The sequence below is a fragment of the Pseudochaenichthys georgianus genome, chromosome 15, assembly GCF_902827115.2.
Source record: "Pseudochaenichthys georgianus chromosome 15, fPseGeo1.2, whole genome shotgun sequence".
Taxonomy (NCBI): domain Eukaryota; kingdom Metazoa; phylum Chordata; class Actinopteri; order Perciformes; family Channichthyidae; genus Pseudochaenichthys; species Pseudochaenichthys georgianus.
This window is the reverse complement of record NC_047517.1, coordinates 26,282,598-26,300,932: the sequence shown is the minus strand read 5'-3', so window position 1 is coordinate 26,300,932 and position 18,335 is coordinate 26,282,598. Positions and strand designations below refer to the sequence as shown.

Genomic DNA, 18,335 nt, shown 5'->3' with positions numbered 1-18,335 from the left:
AAAGATAATGTTATATACAGAAAGTCGACTGACACATAACGGTGATATCATCTGTATTAAATGTTACGAGTGGATACCTGTGAAGAATTTGCTGTACTCTTGCTCTATCTTCTGCGCACTTTCAAATTGCTCCTTGGAATGTTTTTGAGATACTTTGTCTCGCAGATAAACCGGATCTTTCTGCTCCCTATGGGGGGGGGAAACGGGAAAGACTTTTAGGTCAGCGCATGTGAGGTATTAACCCTTCACCACTTATCTTCCTGTTATTTTCATTGTGTCAAATGAAGCTTTCGATCACTCAGTGTCTAATACTGATACAGTAAGCATAAACTGATGACAGTTTATGCTGAAATTTAGAATTCACCTGTTAATTATTTTGCCAGTGAGGGTCTTTGGAGAGAAATCTTTTCTGAAAATCAGTCAAAAATTAGGTAATCCATTACTATGTCTATAGTTTATAGGTTTTGCAGTATATATATATATATTCAAAACATTTGCCAAGAAGTTCTAATGAATCCTGGCATAACATTTATAACGTTCAACCCATTTGAAGTGAAGTAGGAATACATCACTTGGAATGAGCGATTTTATCTTGAAAATAAATAACAAAAACAACAACATGTTTCAGCAGCTGTTTGGGATTAGGCAAGAGTTTGCGGTGGGGCGGGGGGCTTTCACAGACTAAACGGTTCATGGTGGGATGGAGAGTGGGAAGGCTTATCCTGCTGGGCCCCATCATCCACACACTCACGCACTCGACCATGACGTTGTATGTGTTTCAAAGAAATGCTACTTACTTGATCTGCTTTGCGTTTTTGTAGCGGACGAATACAACAATTGGATAAATGTGAACGCTGTGGAGCCTTTCAATGGCGTGCGAGGCGATGTCGAGCAAACAGTGACAGCCCTGTATCCAACAAAAGAAGAAAAAGTAGAAACTTTTTTAACACGTTTATAACAAGGTGCGACAATGACAGGAATCCTGCTTTCATTCATGGATATCTAAGATTAAAGCACAGCCGTAGTGATAGCTTATCTTGAGCAGAGATTAAAGACACATTGAAGCCTCTATCTTTCCTGATCAAATGGAATGATAAAAGAAAGGACAGGCTGGCTAATACCTTCTCTGTTATCTCCTTTATCGAAGCAACAGTGGTCACGTCAAAATGGCCACTTCTGCGCTTGTAGTCGATGAAGAGGAAGTCTTTGACGCCACGCTCGATGGCTTGCTGGGATGCCTTCATCACCTCTGCAGACATGACAGAAAGAATAAAGACAATTATCAAAAGAAAGAACACTTTACATGCTACTGTACAAATCAAACCTCACATTTCTTCAACCCTTAAGTAATACAGTTAATACAAATGTAGATTAATTTCCCTTATTTTTTGGACTGACATCTGAATAAGGTGAACTCACCCAGTATACATCTGCAGAACTTCCCAGGAGACTCTTTGACCAGCATCTCCTTGACAGCGTCAGTGAGCGGCCCAAGGATGAGTACGGGTCGTGGAGAAGCGCACTCCACCTTCTGGACCCGCTGGTACGCCAGGCTCACGCAATCTGACATAAAAAAAAAGAGCATACAAATAAATCGAAAATGGTCCTCGAAAAAGAGTGACATGGTGCCCTTGTTGTGCTTCCTGCTGTTCTTGTCTCACCATCTAGGAAGGGGATGGAGTCCGTGCTGATTGTGTCGATAGCCACCATCTCTTTGCTGTCTTTGGAGCTGCTTCGTTTGTGTTTCTGTTTCCTCCTGAAGAAGGATCTGCGGGCGGCAGCTGAGAGCGTCTTACCGGAGTCTTCCTTCATTTCTGTCACACTGTGTCTGCGGTAAAACTCTTGGTCCATCCTATACACACACACACACACACACACACACACACACACACACACACACACACACACACACACACACACACACACACACACACACACACACACACACACACACACACACACACACACACACACACACACACACACACACACACACACACACACACACACACACACACACACACACACACACACACACACACACACACACACACACACACACACACACACACACACACACACACACACACACACACACACACACACACACACACACACACACACACACACACACACACACACACACACACACACACACACACACAAATTAGAGATAATCCTCTAAGAAAAAAAGTTGTGTGCCTGTTTTTAAAATGCCATTTTACAATGTGTTTCTGTTGTCTTTTATTTTAATTTGTAAAGCACTTTGAATTGCCGTGTGCTGAAAGGTGCTATATAAATAAACTTGCCTTGCGTTTATGTATAAAAGTAGTAGAAACATTAAAAGCCCAAGTTTCTGAAACATAACCGTTTCAATTGTTTAACTATTTTTGTATACTAAGATGATTAAGGTTAAGCATAGTTGTTAAGGGTCAATGTTGATGACATAATACATCTTTGTTGATTTATTATTTTTAAGAATTGATTGTAACTTGAAACTGTCCCTTCAGGCCCAGTAGAAGTACAAAATCATAAGAAAAGCGTTAGACATACAATAAGCGGACAACATGACTTTGCCGTGAGTGCAAAAAGGACAGCATAAAAACATATGGAAGAGAAGGGAGATTGCACATGACTCCTACATCGCAGCAGTATGGCACAGACTGTTGGCACAGCTGTTACAAACTGTCCTCCAGCTCAAAAATGTATGTGTGTAAGCGTGCGTTGAATTCTCCACACACATGTACTTGCTGGGGATCTGCCCCCTCTGGATCTGCTGTGCATTCTCATCTAGCTGCCAGGCCATCCACGTCCCAAAGCTGCCCTTTGGTAAAGACTCATCCACGTACAGGATGTCATCCTTCTTGAAACTGAGGTCCCCCTCCGCCTCCCCCGTACGGTCGTAAAGTGCTCTGTTGAGAGGGAGAGACGAAGATATATGGGGCGTTATGAAGAGCAGCGCAGAACCAGAGAGTGGAGGAGAATAAAGTTGATGAAGTGAGAGAGAGCAGGTGTGGAGAGAACAAGATGCTGAATCAGAGAAGACGAGAAAGGAAGTGTGGAGAAAGTGTATCTATTGACAGCAGAAGCCTTGCTCGCCTCTTGTTGGAGCCTTGTAAGTCATTCCCCAACAGCCTATCAGTGACAAGCTGTAAGGCTGAGTGTATTTACTGCAGATGACGACACAAGCCCACTTGCCTATATGACAAGTGACTGCGGCAGCTGAGGCAACACGCCCTGACAGACTCCCAACAATAAACTATTTTAGAGCTCCCTTTTCCATTCATATACAGTGCATTTCTAATGGCCTGGAAAACCCTGAGCTCTAAAACATGGAACACCGAAATAGATCACCTAAATGCGGGGTGCGATTAGCAGCATCGCAGTCACACGCTGGATCTGGGACGTAATTGGTTAGATGAGATAGATTCCATCTTGTCCAAAGGGGCTGCAGTGGTGACTATCTATAGCAGAGAGGAGGCTGCTTGGGGAGAATGATTGTGGTTCTCTTACAGAGCGGTTACACATTAACACCTGACATTGAGCTGTGTGCATGTGCGCTGTGTATACACGTGCATGTACCTAATATAAAAGCCATCTCCTGGAGTGTCTTTGAGTGCGCTGAAGTCATCTGGCCGATGCTGCACCTTCAAAGTGACCGTCTCTGCAGGCTTCAGCATCTCCACGTACACCTCTTCTGCCGTCTTATTCTTCATATTCACCGAGTTGTACTGAAAGGGAAGAGTGGATGAGAATGGAAAAAAAGAAAACTTCACATCCTAAAATAAAAGAGGTAGCAGAGACATTTCTGTGTATTCATTTGCAGTGCCTGTGAAGGGTAAATAGCTACATTTCCTCCGAGCTTTCAGCGGTATTAAAGTGTCGCAGTATTGATTTGTGCCGTGTTTGGGGGGGAAGAAAAAACAAACAAGAAGGGAGATTGAAGGACAGAGTGATGCTGTGCGGCCTGACGACAAAGCCGCATGGCAATTCAGAATTCTTTGTGGCAGAGAGCTAAGTAAGTGGGAGCATGTCACGAATGGTCTGTTATGAGTTTGCTGTGCTCTAAATGGATCATGAACGTGGAGTGAGAGAGAACGCAGCCGAGGAGACGATCAATGAGGAACAATGAGGGGAAGGGAATAAAGAAATGCCTGCCCGCCTTCTGGCAGTGCTTGAGACTAAAGTAACAAAAGCACACAAAGCTCTGCAACATCTTATTATAAAAGTTTAGCCCTGGGATCACGTCAAGAAACTAATTACAGCTACAACTATTCACTGTCTTAGAAAGCTATACAGAAAACACTACACATAGAAAACTTTATGTACTTGAATAATTGTAAATATGCTAAATATATATAAATGTTTTGAAAGGTATATTGGTTAGTTTCTGAGGGGGTTGTGCATTAAAAGTCCCCTATTATACTGTCATCAATATATTATAGCTCTCAGATATATACATGTCTCTGAAGTGTTTGGCTCGAAATACCAAACAGATCATTGCAGCATTACCCATAATCCCCTCTGTTTCAGCCCTGTTTCAAAAGTGCTGATTCTCTGTCTGTTACTTTAGATGAAAATAAGGAGCCCCTCCCCACGTCCCTCTGAGAGAGATTTGGTTACAACGAACACAATGGTGCTCTATGAGGAGATTCAGGCGATAAGGTGGGCGGGCGTTACCTTGGTTGCTGATTGGCTAATGGTTACACAAGCCAACAAAATCGTTATGACATCATAAAGTGGCCAAAATCTGATCTGCTCATTTTCAGACAGGTTTTTATATAAATGGATCAGGACAAAAGGAGAGGGGATCTTTGTTCCTGAAACGTTCAGAATTTCTTTACACAGAGGGGACACATGTTTATGTATAAAAGACATGGAAAAGTGGATTTTGCGTTTATAATTTACGTACATTTTTACGTCTACGTCTGTGCATGTGTGTTTGACTATAAGTCAGAAAGGTCCCCACCTCCAGAATGAGGTCCCCAGGAAGCAGCCCGTCGGGGCCCCTGGCAGGACTGTCCTCATCCAGGCTCTCTATGTAAACGCCCCGTAGGTTCCCTCCGCAGAGTGTGACCCCCACCTCCACCCCGGGCCGCCGCACCGTCACCAACCGTGGCTCCACCGCCTTCCTGCTGCCCTCAGACGGCATTCTGCGGGACAACAAGCGGTCGATTAGAGAGTTATTGGAGTGTAGGGGTGTAGGGGTGTAGCATGGAGCAATCATTTCCTCACAATCAACTTTCCAGTATGGTGTGTTTGTTGTCCCCACTCTTATTAATGTTTGTTCAGAGGTTTACCTGATGAAATTGTGGGGACTGGTATTGGGTGTGGTCTGCTTGGAGGAAGGAGTGAGCGTGCCTTCGTCCTGTTCGCTGAGTGTGTCGATGGTGGAGTGATTGTCGGGGGTGGCGGCTCCGCTCCCCTGGGGGGTCGACTGAGAGCTGACTGGCTCCAGGCGGGAGCTGCACCGGAAGAGAAAGAGGAGAAAAGTTTTGCCTCAATCAAATAAAATGACATTGGAAAAAACCTTGTGTAATGAACTTCCCAGTAAAGGTAATGTCACTATTACATGCTTTGTCCACCAGAGATCACGGACAGGTTCATTGTTTTTATGCGGTCACATTTCTATAAACATACTTTCACCCAAAAACTTAAATGTCTATATAGAATTGTAGTTTCTCATTTGTTTTTTTACTAGTTTAATATGGATGTTTTATACTTCAGTATTAGACTCCATGTTCAGCTATGAAATGGACTCATCTGTGCATATTGTGAATATTTAAAGACGAACAGCTACATAGTTAATTACATCTTAATATTCTGCATATGGGTGAACAACTGCTTGTTCAGAGAATTCCTTTATGTTCATTCAGCAGAAAAGAAAGTGTGAAAAATGTATCCTCTTGCTTCTGTGCTAACAAAAAACTACAAATGCATTTAAAGAGCACCTGGGCATAGAAAACACAATATAAATGCTGATGTCATTCTTAAACTGAAACACTAACTGGATGGTTCAGGAAGCAGCCAGGCAGCACACACGGGTCTAACCCTACAGGGAATATGAACAGAGAATTCTACAAGAAACATCCTGTCACCTGGAGCGCGAGTGGTTTCCCAGCTGGTACATGTGCGGGTTGTACTGGGCCATGATGGTGATGGTGTCGCACTGCTGGCCGATGATGAGGCGGGCCTGCTGCTCCGTAGCGTTACGCAGGTTGATCCCATTATACTGACAAAGACAGAAAGGTGTGGTTAGGACGAACGTTTTAGCTGAGGTGGGGGTAATGATACACAGTATGTTCCGGGTCTATTACGGGTTTTAGTCTTTAGTAGTACTTGGTGGGGAAGATACTCAAGAGAATTTAAAGGGCATTACTTTTACAGCCATTATCAAAGTCTTAAAAGGAGTTCATGTTCTGTTAAACAGGCGGCCATTATTTTAACATTATTGGCCAGGTAACATCTGTAGTCATACTTGCAATTCTAAAGTGCAGAACAACCGTGCTTAGTTGTATGCACACAACATTATCATATTATACAGATAAAGGGGATTTCATCTTGTACGCCACCACTGAGTTTGAGATCTGACTTTGAGACATTTAACTATTAATGACAGGGAAAATCTTAACTCTTTAAAAATTCCATTAATGTCTTACTTAAAAACAGATGCGTTTAAAAATAATTATTTGAATTGAAACTCAATTAAAATATAACATCTTTCCCAACCTTTCTAATATATGAAAAGTGTAAATAGTTTTGAAGTGTGCTTCTTAGATAATGACCAGTTTATTGAAGGGGTAGTGAAAGGCAAAATTACTAAACTGCTCCAACTTAATCTATTTATCCATGCACTGTATATATATTTAACTTAAAAACTTAAGCTACTCCTACAAATTCTTCCTTTAGCGAGCGACTGTGTAGCATCCACAAGGACAGTGCATGTCCTCAACAGAATTTCAGCTCCGTCAGCCATTTTACAATAAGTAAAAACATGTATTCGGCAAATGCATTTAAGCAAGTATTAAAATACTGGGAACCGTGACAACACTAATGAATACAGTCTTAAGGACATTATGTCATACAGAATAAATGTACAGAGACAGCAAAATTACTGAGCCTTTGAAGTTAACTTAAAACTAGTATGAGCATAATTATTACTGCTGCTGTATGGTTCTGCTTTTTTACAATGCATTCTTATTTATGCATTTTGAAGCGGTAACCTTTTTGACCGACAGCAGGTTGTTCATACCTCCAGTAATTGGTCTCCATACTCCAACCCCGCCTGGTGGGCGATGCTTCCTCCAGTTACTTTAGAGACAAAGATGCCTCCGTTCTCCCCGCTGACGATGGAGATGCCCAGAGGCTCTGCGCCTTTCTGCACCACCACATTGCGGGGCTCTTCCAAGTATGGCCTGGTGGGAAGGAGGTTAACGTATTAATACATATCAGCCAAGAAAAGAAGTTACAGGGTGACCCCAAGGACAGGGTGAGGGGACGTCACAGTTGAACGGACCAATTTTGTTACAGCTCTGGAGAGACGCTTACTACATAGGATTTAGCTTTACTTACTTTTAAATCCTATCTTGTCCAAATAGAATATACATGTTAAAGGTCACCTATTATGCAAAATCCACATTTTCTTGTCTTTTATACATAAACATGTGGGTACCACTTTACAATAAGACTACCCTTATAAAAAGGGTTTACGAATAGTTTGCAATTCATTTATTAATTAGGTTGTGAACACTTTATAAATCATTAATAAGCTTTTATACGACATGAGATAAACAGGGCAACTGTGACCGGTTGCTTGCCAAATAGTGAGCCCACATTTATCTGGACTGCTAAGCCTTATATTGGCGACTTAGCTTACTTTGTCTTCTTCATCAGCCAGCATCCTTGGTATCTGTTGTTCACTGAGTTGATTCTCGCCAAGTAGGCAATCTAAGGCTTAGTCATCTTGCCAAATAGTGAGCCTGTGTTAACGTATGAAAACTATGTTAGAACTGGTTTATAAATGGTTCTTAATGATTAATAAAGTGTTTACAACCTAATTAATAACCTAATTATAAACCCTTTATGAATCCTTTATAAGGGTATTCTTATTGTGAAGTGGTACCAACATGTGTCCCCTCTGTGTAAAGAGATTCTGAAAGTTTCAGGAAAAAAGATTTGCTCACTTTTTTGTCCTGATCCATTTATATAAAAAACTGTCTGAAAATGAGCTGATCAGATTTTGGCCACTTTATGATGTCATAACGAATTGTGTTGGCTTGTAACCAAGGTAACACACCCCCACCTTATGACCTGAATCTCCCCCTAGAGCACCATTGTGTTCTTTTTAACCAAATATCTCACAGAGGGGCGTGGGGAGGGGCTCCTTATTTTCATCTAAAGATAAAAGATAGAGAATCAGCACTTTTGGGATGCTGCAATGCACGATCCGTTTGGTATTTCAAGCCAAACACTTCAGAGACATGTTTTGTATATATCTGAGAGCTATAATATATTGATGAAAAACAGTATAATAGGGGACCTTTAATATAAAAAACTATCAATGGAAAGTCTGATTACTGATAAAAGAATGTTTGCGATAATTTCAAACCTTTATTTAACCAGATTGGTCCCATTGAGATCATAGATTTATTTTTCAAGGGAGACCTGTAACATAAGATAAGTAACATTTCCCTCCAGGCCTGTAAATTGATCTCCACCAAAGTCCACTTTATGCCTGGCTAACAGAAGAACCAGGACAGGTTTACAGTACAGAGACACTGAGTCAAGTGAAATCCCTTCACATGAAGAAGATTTGCATGAACTTTGTGTGTCTCGGTTACAAGTTGGCTCCGGACAGGGCATACACTTCCATGAGGGCGGATAAGAGGAATGGATCAGCAGCCAGACACGGGGGTAAAACAGAGTGGTGGTGTACAAACAGATGCCAGAAGCTTGAGGCTGAATTATATTACCATTGCATAACATACATACATACATACTGCGGGCTGAGAGGCGAGTTGACTTGAGGCCAAAAAACAAACATGCATGTTGACCATGTCGTCATCATGGGGCATGGACACTGCATGCAAAATCTGGGATAGAAGTGGGATTTCCGACATGTAGGGAGACAAGTGCAGCCATATAAACATAACACTGAACCTTTGAAGTACTGCGAGTGTAGATAATCAGGTATAATTTATGTTGGTTTCCTAAGGCGCTAAAATTGTGGCATGCAAAGAACTAGCTATCTGAAAATTAAGCGGCATTCTTGTGAAGGGTGAAAAACATCCCATTTTGCTTTTGCATAACGTATAGTGCATATAGAGTGCACAAAATGATTCTGCTCCTCCATATTATCCAGCCAACTGCAGTGAAGAATGTCAACGACTTGAATTTGGGGAAAGGTGGGCATTCCCTGGTTGTAGCACTGTGGTGAAGCACGAACCTGAGGCTCCTGAGAGAGGAGAACCTCGGCCTTGCAGCCAGAGGAATCCTTAGAAAAGATCGGTTACGGTAAAGAGGTCTGGAAGTTGAAGGTTGCAGATGGGCGGGAGGAAGATAAAGAGCAGAATGGAGGACAGATATCATATAGAGACAGTAAAAGAGACTGAGAGGTATTGAGGAGACAAAATGGGACAGATATTTTAGAGGAACGAATAAAAACATATCCTAACATAGCAGCAGCTGCTTCTTTTCCTGAAACAGCCAGGGGGCTTTATGAAATTATTAGGAGTTTTAATAGGATTTTCATTCTGAATTTCAATGAGGGATTGCACAGCTCTGACCTGTTGCCTGGCAACGCCTTTTGAATTAGCCTGAGAGGATCCCTAAGGGCAGACGTAGGCCATATTGTAACAGCTTCAGAAGTCATCTTTATAATAATACTCTGCGTCATTCACCCACCAGCTACACCACTTGTAGAACCATTTATTCCCAGAATAACTGTCCTATCACAACGATTGCACCAGTAACAATCATTTCATTAATATTCTAGTCAGCTTTTATATTTAACCTACAATTTTCCAATGTTTGACAGCATAACACTAGCACAGAAATGTCATCCTCACTGGGCAAATCTTTTTCTTGGTGTACTTCTTTAACAAATCTATCTAGGTGTATTCGTTTTCGTCATACCTGTCTTTCCTGCGCTCCCCCATCGGCAAAGGGCTGACTGAGATGCGAGGCAAAGTGGAAATGGAGCCTTGTGATTGGCTGCTGGCAAATGAAGAAGTCTCCAGATTGAGTGGTGATTGTGGAGGTGTGATGAGACTGGGACTGCTGCACTCAGAGTGCGACAGGGAGCCTGGATTCAGGGGAAGAGGAGTAACGAGGGGCAGAACAAGTCAGGGATTTCACAAAGATACACATGTGGATTCAATATGTGAATACAAATGCAACTTAAAAACATTATGTGATTCAACGGTAAACATATGTACACTTTTTATTTATGTATAAAACATACAATTTATATATATATATATATCCTGACATCGACAGACACATTGCAACCTGAGCTGCCTGTCATGTTTGTTTCAACACTACTGTATGTGTGTGAAAGCTTAGCCTAATAAAAGAAACACCAGCAGGGGAGGTTTGGGTAATCACATCTTGAAATGCCTGGAGACTATGTGCAACGGGACACATTATCTTTCAGTTTGAACACTATCTGAAAACAGTAACATTGTTTGTAGTAATAAAAATGACTAAAAGAGACCGAAGGATTGCTGCCCACATAGAAGATCAACACTGGCGTTTGAATAAGATTTCCACTTCTGAGGATGACATTTTACCTTTTTATGCCGTAAAAACTCAATTTAAAACTTTAAAAAAGACATTGATCCTACAGCTGAGCTAAGTGAGTTAAACCAGGCCTGAACTCAAATAAAATATGGCTAGAGCTATATCTGCCGCTGTGCAGTTTATGATCAAAGGATCTCGAGTGAAAAGTATTTATTTCATATCAATAATGTATGGAGAGTGAAGTGTTTTTTTTTCCGGGTGAGCGCCGTACCTCTGTCTGACCCCAGCATGGAGCGGGGGTAGCGTGGAGTGGAAGGGATTTTGATCCTCTCTGTGCGGTACTGGACATTATTGGAAGAACCTGGCACAGGGATGAGATGATACAGAAATAAACGCTGTGACACAACATCCGAAAAAGAGAAAGGGCTCCGAGGCTGTGACCTTTACGCGTGTTTGAGTGCGTGCGTGAGTGTCAGACTGACCGAGTCGTGCGCTGGAGGGCAGTGAGTTTGTACCGTGTGAAGCTCGGCTGCTGCGTGACGACAAGGTTTCAGAGAAGTCACTCGTTCGCTTCTGCTGGCTCAGGTCCAGGCTCAGGCGACCCTGGTGTTGTGGGCTACAACAAACAAACAAAAAAAAGCCTTATTTGAACAAGATTACATCACAGTTCAGATGTAATTCAAATGATGTGCAGAGCGAAACCACAACAGCACAACATTAATGCAAACTACAGTCAGAAATTATTCTGCACCCTCACCCAGATTAATTAATTTTGCCTTAAGGAAACAGGCCAATTAAGAAATATTCGTCATCATTCAAGTGTCTTCGAGCATTAGGAAAAGCGCTATAAAAATAAATCCCATGTATTATCATCATTAAAAGGTCACCTATTATGCAAAATCCACTATTTCATGTCTTTTTTTACCTCAACACGTGTCCCCTCTGTGTAAAGAGATTCTGAAAGTTTCAGGAACAAAGATTCGCTCCCTTTTTGTCCTGATCCATTTATATAAAAAAAATGAAAATGAGCTGATCAGATTTTGGCCACTTTATGATGTCATAACGATTTTGTGGCTTGTGTAACCATTAGCCAATCACCAACCAAGGTATTCCCCCCCCACCTTATGACCTGAATCTCCTCCTAGAGCACCATTGTGTTCTTTTTAACCAAATCTCTCTCAGAGGGACGTGGGGAGTGGCTCCTTATTTTCATCTAAAGTAACAGACAGAGAATCAGCACTTTTGAAACAGGGCTGAAACAGAGGGGATTATGGGTAATGCTACAATGATCTGTTTGGTATTTGGAGCCAAACACTTCAGAGACACGTTTTGTATATATCTGAGAGCTATAATATATTGATGAAAAACAGTATAATAGGGGACCTTTAAATTATCAGCTGACAATATAAATAAAACAGTGGTCAAGGATCTGGTGGATGTAAAAGGGAGGTCACCTGGTGTGGGTGTGCTGGTGACAGATCTGGGAGGCGACAGATGGACAGTTGCTGGTGTGAACGCGGTGACTGCGCACCGTGTACACAGGGTTCCTCATCACGGCTGTCACAGCGGGGCAAGGAGACAGACCCCGGTGGGCTGAATCTGACAAGACACAGACACACCGCCATGTTAGAGAGCGAGGCTGGGAATACGTATACTGTAGGCCAGGGGTGTCCAAACATTTTTCACTGAGGGCCACATACAGAAAAACATCCGACCGGCTGGGGCCCCTCACTAGAGGAGAGGTATATTGCCTCATAAGTTAAGTTTGCAAAATCAATCAAATGCAGGTCAATTATGCTTGATACTTGAATATACTTTAACAGAATACATCACAGCTTTCCATAGGGTTTCATTTATTTGTTGGCAGCTCATTGCTCAGATTTCTTATAATAAATGGGAAATATAAAGGGTATATTTCAAGCTTGTTGTGCAAATAGGTTATTGGGCTTTTTTTTGTCAACTAAGATTTGTTAGAAAATGTTTTCAACTTTAATTGACGAAATTTATTTGAAAATTGAACTTATAGACACATGAATACTACTTTGTAATATATATATTTACACATATATTATAGAAGTACAATTTAAGACAAGCACACGTTTTATGTGTGGGCCATTTTCCGTTATACTTTTAGAATTAGCTGAGAGCCAATTCAAAGTGGACCGCGGGCCGCATTTGGCCCCCGGGCCGTAGTTTGGACACCCCTGCTGTACTTCATACTGTACAACCATGTGTTTGTGTAAACCTTTGAGCAACTCACTGGGAGGTAGGCTGCCGTTGTAGACTGTGGGTACGAAGCCGACGCTGTGCCTGTGAGAGCGGCTGGGGGAGGAACGCAGCATGTCTCTGGGCTCCGGTGAATGCTCATCGTTGGAGTAGCTCTGTGATGAATGACAGAAACAAACGGTTACCTTTTTCCCCTGCGGGGCAACAAAACACCATTATGTCTTGGAAGGAGTCCTCTCCCCTTTGCTGGAGACAACTACCATATGAGAAAAATGACAGCATGAACATCCCACAGCGGTAAAAATGAACATTTATCCCCGCTGCCTTCTCTTTTGTGCCTGGAGAGGTATCCAGGCACGGTTGCCGGCGCCCCAGGCTCTGACTCAGCGCCTGGGCTGGGTCCCGTACCGGTGCAGGAGCATCAATCACAGTGACACGCTGGCTCAGAGGCAAGTCCCAGAGGCATAACTCTGACGGGGCTGTCAATTCTATTTAAAAAAGTAGATGCTTTGGCCCACTTGGATGATTATAAATGGTTTCATTTTGAATTTCAAACACCTTTCAAATGTGCTACTCTCTTTATTAGAGACTAACCGCCCTAACATTGTGCAGGGATCACAAAAAAGATTGTCAATCCAATGTAGGGCCTGAAATGGACTTACTTGGAAGGAGGGAAGAGTGATGGTCTGGGGGGTCATCCTACGTCTGAGGGCGGGGGCAGATTTAGGGCGTGGCCTTTTCACCTCTGGCTCCTCTCCTCGGGTGCGGCCGATGTCCTCGTCACACGACTTCCTCGAGGTCAGGACGTTGCCGTCCAGATAATAGTGGTTTCCGTTCCTGTCTCTTTCTCGCTCACTCCTCTCTCTGCTCTCTCCTGCTGCCATGGCGATGGCCGCCTCCCCCTTACCCTCTGAGGTGATGGTGCAGTCGGAGGCAGAGCTGCTCTGATGTTTGTGTTTGAACTTAAAGGAGTCACTGCGAGTGGGTGGGGTTGGGGGGGTCGGGGTCGATGAAAAGGAGAGGGACTCTGTCTTTAAAGGCTGCGGGGCGTTTGAAGCTGCAGCAGCGGCAGCGGCTACTGCAGCAATCTGATTGGCTGCCATGTACTCCATTTTAGAGGAAGGTGTTTCGGGGCGTTTGAAAGTGTCCGGCTCGAATATGGACTTCCTCTGTTTGGGGGATTTGTAGATGGAGAGCTGGGCTGCTGCTGCTGGGACTGGACTGCTGTTATCTGGTGCTACCGACATACCCCCCACCATCATCTTGGGCCACGTGCCCCCGCTGTGCTTCTTCTCCAGGGTCGTCTCCATTGTGATGCAGTCCGAGGCAGAGATGGGGTCAAAAGGCAAGGAGGAAGGCGCCTTTGTGTAGGGACAGCACTCTTGGAAAGCGCTGGGCCCATAACGGCCAGTGCCCAGGTCGGAGGCCGGCCGAAGGCTAGTGGCATGGAGGGAACCCGTGGAGAAGGGCTTGCGCTCATCGCTGTACGCCTCGTCAGATTCCCCTCTCACCTTCCTCCGCTCCCCAGAGATGCTACTTGTGCTGCTGCTGCTCCCGACATCAGGGCAGAAGATGTCGGTCTGTGTCGAGCTGTTGTGTTTGAAGTTGCGGCTGTTCCGAGAGTGGATCTCGGACAGGTGAATGCGTCCGTTGGATTTCTCCGATGACTCTCGCAGACTCTCAAAGATGTTCTGGCCCGATGTGCTGTGAGGGAAAAACTGTGGGGAGGACAGGTGAAGGGATGTTGTGATACAATTGTTGTAGAATTTCCATGTAGGGCATAAGAAAGTAGAAAGAAGGTATTGATTTGTGGCAAAGGTGAAGTAGAAAAAGTAGCTCAGAAAGACAACGTGGCCCACCTTCATGAGAGAGAGGCTGAGAGAGTCCCTGCAGCTCCTCAGCAGAGCCTCACACTCCGTCACAGATTTGTTATCCAGAGCAATGCCATTTATCTGGGGAGAAGAAAAAGACATTGGAAGTGAGGACAGGTCCTTGAGCACTAAAGGAAACTATGTTAACCTTTTTGAGATTCCTCTTAGGTGTGTGTAGGCTTTATTGGCAGTACTCTAAATGTAGATGGACAAACACATTCAGGTGTCATATCTCGTGAACATGAGATTGCCTGGGGCCCGAGATGTATCTCACCTACTGCGAATGAGGTAACCACGAGAAATCTAGGCTGCTATTTCAGTCTGAAGAACCCTCACACAGCAATCTGCACATTTCCATCACAAAAGGCTAAATCTGAGGATTTGTCTTAAGCCATCGGAGATATTAAAGTAGAAAGTGACGCAATACATATCATGACTAAAATAAGCTAATGCGCAAACCTTTACCAACTTGGATTCATTTCATCGAGCATCGAAGCTCACCTCTGAGTTCAGCTGCTGACATTTAATTGCATCCCATGCATATTTCATCGCAGGTTCAGCGCTCTCATTTTGCAAACACAATTAAGCATTTAATATGTTGTTTACAACCCGATACCCTGATGTGATTAACATTAACAAGGGCATGATCAAATACGATACTCCTCCACGATAGAGATCTCTTAAGGCATGTATATGTACTTACCATTGCTAATGGCTGCCGAGCTATCATCTGGCATATCACTTCCCTGGCTTACGAGACTGCACTGCTAAATGTTGAGCAGAGATATCCAAGTGCTACGGGAATTAAAGGTTATGCAAAGGTATCATGCTTACATTTAAACTAGCAGGGGAGTTATGCTAATCTCAAAAGACATGGTCACTTTTCAAAGATAAGACACTGATGCATATTTTAGTTTCTGTCACTTGTTCCCTAAAGTGTGAGTATGTTGCAGCTGTGTGTAGGAGAGCGTGTTGAGCGGCAGGTTTTTGAGGATTTCATCAAAAGCAGGAGACTTTCTACTTCACACACACTCGACCAAATCCCACTTTATCTGGTTTGGAGTGTGGATTATAGAATAGAACGAGGCCAGAATTAGAAAGCTAAAGGTACCTATGTGAGCTGAGGTGCGGTGTGTGTGGAAGGAAGGGGTTTCAAAATAATAATAAAAAGGAGGATTTTATTAAAGCCAAGACTCACAGCGATCAGTCTGTCTCCAACTGTGAGAGAACCTTCCCTGGCTGCTGGACTGCCCTGAACGAGTGCCGTGACGAACACACCGCTCTCCAGACCAATACCGCTGTCTAGAAATGGGGTAATAAACAGGAAAATATGAAATAACACTGAAGCATTAACAAGGCATAGTAATAAAAAAGACAAAGCAAGCTCTGGAATAGAACACTCCAATATACCTTTGTGTCCTACAAGGTTGATGTGGACAGGAGTGGCGAGCCTTCCTCCTAGAGACTTTCTTCTTCGTACCACCATGTTGATCAACCCGCCGCCATTAAGCACGGCCTTCACCACCTGCTTCCTGTCCTTATTGGTCAGGTCCATGTCATTAATCTTCAACAACCAATCATTCACTCTGGAAACACAAGAGGATGAATGGTAAGGGGTTCAAAAAGCGACTGGTCCGGAAAATGAAAAAAGGAGAGTTTGGTGAGACAGCTCATACCTTAACCTTCCATCTGCGATACTTCCTTTGTCCACCCTTGTAACAAATATTCCATAATCTCCTGGTAAATACGGATCATTTACCCCCTCTGCGATATCAAAGCCAAGTGCCTTCAAATCCATGTCGTCCTGTAAGACGGAATAATATAAATGTCAGTATACTCCATTTTGACAAACGTATTTAAATGTCATCAAGTGGTGTTAGTCTTTAGAGCTCCACTGGCTCTCACCCTCCGTCACGCTCAGTAACAAGACTCTTACCCTGTCCTTTTCAAACTCCACCACCTCTGTCTCCCACTCCAGGGAGTCCGTGTCGATGGCAGAGTCGTGAGAGCTGTGGGCCATTAGCTGACAGAACCGAGCCTCCTTCTCCAGCTGGCTCTCCATCTTCTCCCTTAACAGACCAAGACATAGCACGCAGAGTCAGAGGTCAGTCACATGAGGATGGTTGGGCAGAGACAACAGAAACCATGAATCACACAGAACCAGTCTGGATACTGGACACTATTTGTCAAAGCAAAAGCATACTATTCTTCTGCTTGGAATACAATGACAGTGTGCGTCTCTGGATGTAGAATACAACTTGAATTAAGGGGGTATTATCTTAAGGAAGAATTTAATATGCAGAAGCACAGATGTTTTGACCTTAATTAATGTGGAATTGGGCTCAAACTTAAAAAAATAAAAATAAAGTTATGTCCCTTTTCGGGCTGGCAAAGACATTCTGTTTTGTGGTTTAGGGAATAAAATCTATTTTTACTGGTGAGAAAACTAAAAGTAGAATGCAAACAATGGCCATTTGTCAGTAAGATATATGGTGTCCTACGGAGGCATGCCTTAAGGGTAGCTGTGACATTAGAACCCCAAACGTACATAGAGGATAAACGAAAAAAAACGCATTGGCGAGCACTGCATGCTCCATCAATGCTTTGTCTTAAATGGCTGTCAAACTCACTTTAGCCAGCAGAGGGAGCTTTTACATGCAATATAAACACATTCAAATGCAGGGCGGGCCAGTGAGAAACCAAATGTGTATGTGTGTCCAAAACACTGGCGCTTTTCGGGATTACACTTTTAATCCGGGCGTGTGGAAATGGTGCCAGACAAACAACGGAGCTCCATGCTGTCTCTGAAGGCAGAATATCACAGTTTACGCCCCGCCACACACACACAGTACAATAGCTTATAGAGACAAAGGCGGAACGACAGACCAAGTAGGCTGAGTAGAGGCAGGCATAGCGGAAGACTTTCCCTTGGGATTGCCTGCATACGTTTTTCCTATGTTTCTGAAACCTCAATTGCGATGAGACTCACTTAAGTTCTTTGAGCTCTCGCAACGCATCGTTCTTCTGTTTCCTCATATCGTCCAGGTTACGCAGGGCATCGGCCAGATCGCTGACAGCCCGGTCTCTCTCCCGCCGCAGGTTATCACACAGAGTCCTTTAGGGAGAGCAGAGAGGTGTGATGGGGCCAGGTGTTGGGAGAAGCAGGAGTTAGTACCTGTTCACAACATTGTATGTGCCCTCCAAACTCTTTCAGGAGTCTTCAACATTCACTCACCTTATGCTCTCCCTCTCAGCCACTATTTTGTCCCTCTCTTGGAAGGCCCAGTCCCGTCGACATTTGGCCACCTCCGCCTCCTGTGTGGCCTCCTTCAGTTCCTGGGACATGGCTTCATACTGTTTCCTCAGCATCTCGATCTCCTTATTGGCTCGTTCCATGTCCAGGGTGGCCGAGTCTTGTTTCTACGAACACCGAGCATACATGAAAAAGATTAACCTTTAAAACGAATGTGCTACATTTCAATCTTGGAGTTCGCCGTG

General features: G+C 43.6%; 1 protein-coding gene across 5 annotated transcripts in view; it reads right to left on the bottom strand.

Annotated features, from left to right (window-relative positions):
- Window positions 1-18,335, bottom strand: part of dlg5a (discs, large homolog 5a (Drosophila)) — a 40,382-nt gene that overhangs the window by 2,088 nt on the left and 19,959 nt on the right. The window contains exons 9-34 of one of the 5 annotated variants that reach the window (XM_034100490.1): window positions 18,073-18,257; window positions 17,827-17,952; window positions 16,774-16,906; window positions 16,514-16,641; window positions 16,248-16,423; window positions 16,036-16,139; window positions 14,826-14,918; window positions 13,629-14,684; window positions 13,001-13,121; window positions 12,195-12,339; window positions 11,223-11,356; window positions 11,012-11,101; window positions 10,135-10,303; window positions 9,446-9,523; window positions 7,253-7,415; window positions 6,099-6,232; window positions 5,301-5,465; window positions 4,970-5,153; window positions 3,583-3,731; window positions 2,742-2,912; window positions 1,662-1,852; window positions 1,420-1,563; window positions 1,122-1,249; window positions 798-907; window positions 365-409; window positions 78-187 (exon numbers count right to left, since the gene is read on the bottom strand). In XM_034100490.1, the coding sequence (XP_033956381.1) occupies window positions 78-187; window positions 365-409; window positions 798-907; window positions 1,122-1,249; window positions 1,420-1,563; window positions 1,662-1,852; window positions 2,742-2,912; window positions 3,583-3,731; window positions 4,970-5,153; window positions 5,301-5,465; window positions 6,099-6,232; window positions 7,253-7,415; window positions 9,446-9,523; window positions 10,135-10,303; window positions 11,012-11,101; window positions 11,223-11,356; window positions 12,195-12,339; window positions 13,001-13,121; window positions 13,629-14,684; window positions 14,826-14,918; window positions 16,036-16,139; window positions 16,248-16,423; window positions 16,514-16,641; window positions 16,774-16,906; window positions 17,827-17,952; window positions 18,073-18,257 (4,432 nt within the window). The remainder of the gene's footprint in view (window positions 1-77; window positions 188-364; window positions 410-797; window positions 908-1,121; window positions 1,250-1,419; window positions 1,564-1,661; window positions 1,853-2,741; window positions 2,913-3,582; window positions 3,732-4,969; window positions 5,154-5,300; window positions 5,466-6,098; window positions 6,233-7,252; window positions 7,416-9,445; window positions 9,524-10,134; window positions 10,304-11,011; window positions 11,102-11,222; window positions 11,357-12,194; window positions 12,340-13,000; window positions 13,122-13,628; window positions 14,685-14,825; window positions 14,919-16,035; window positions 16,140-16,247; window positions 16,424-16,513; window positions 16,642-16,773; window positions 16,907-17,826; window positions 17,953-18,072; window positions 18,258-18,335) is intronic. The other 4 variants (XM_034100492.1, XM_034100493.1, XM_034100494.1 and 1 more) reach the window with 4 other exon arrangements.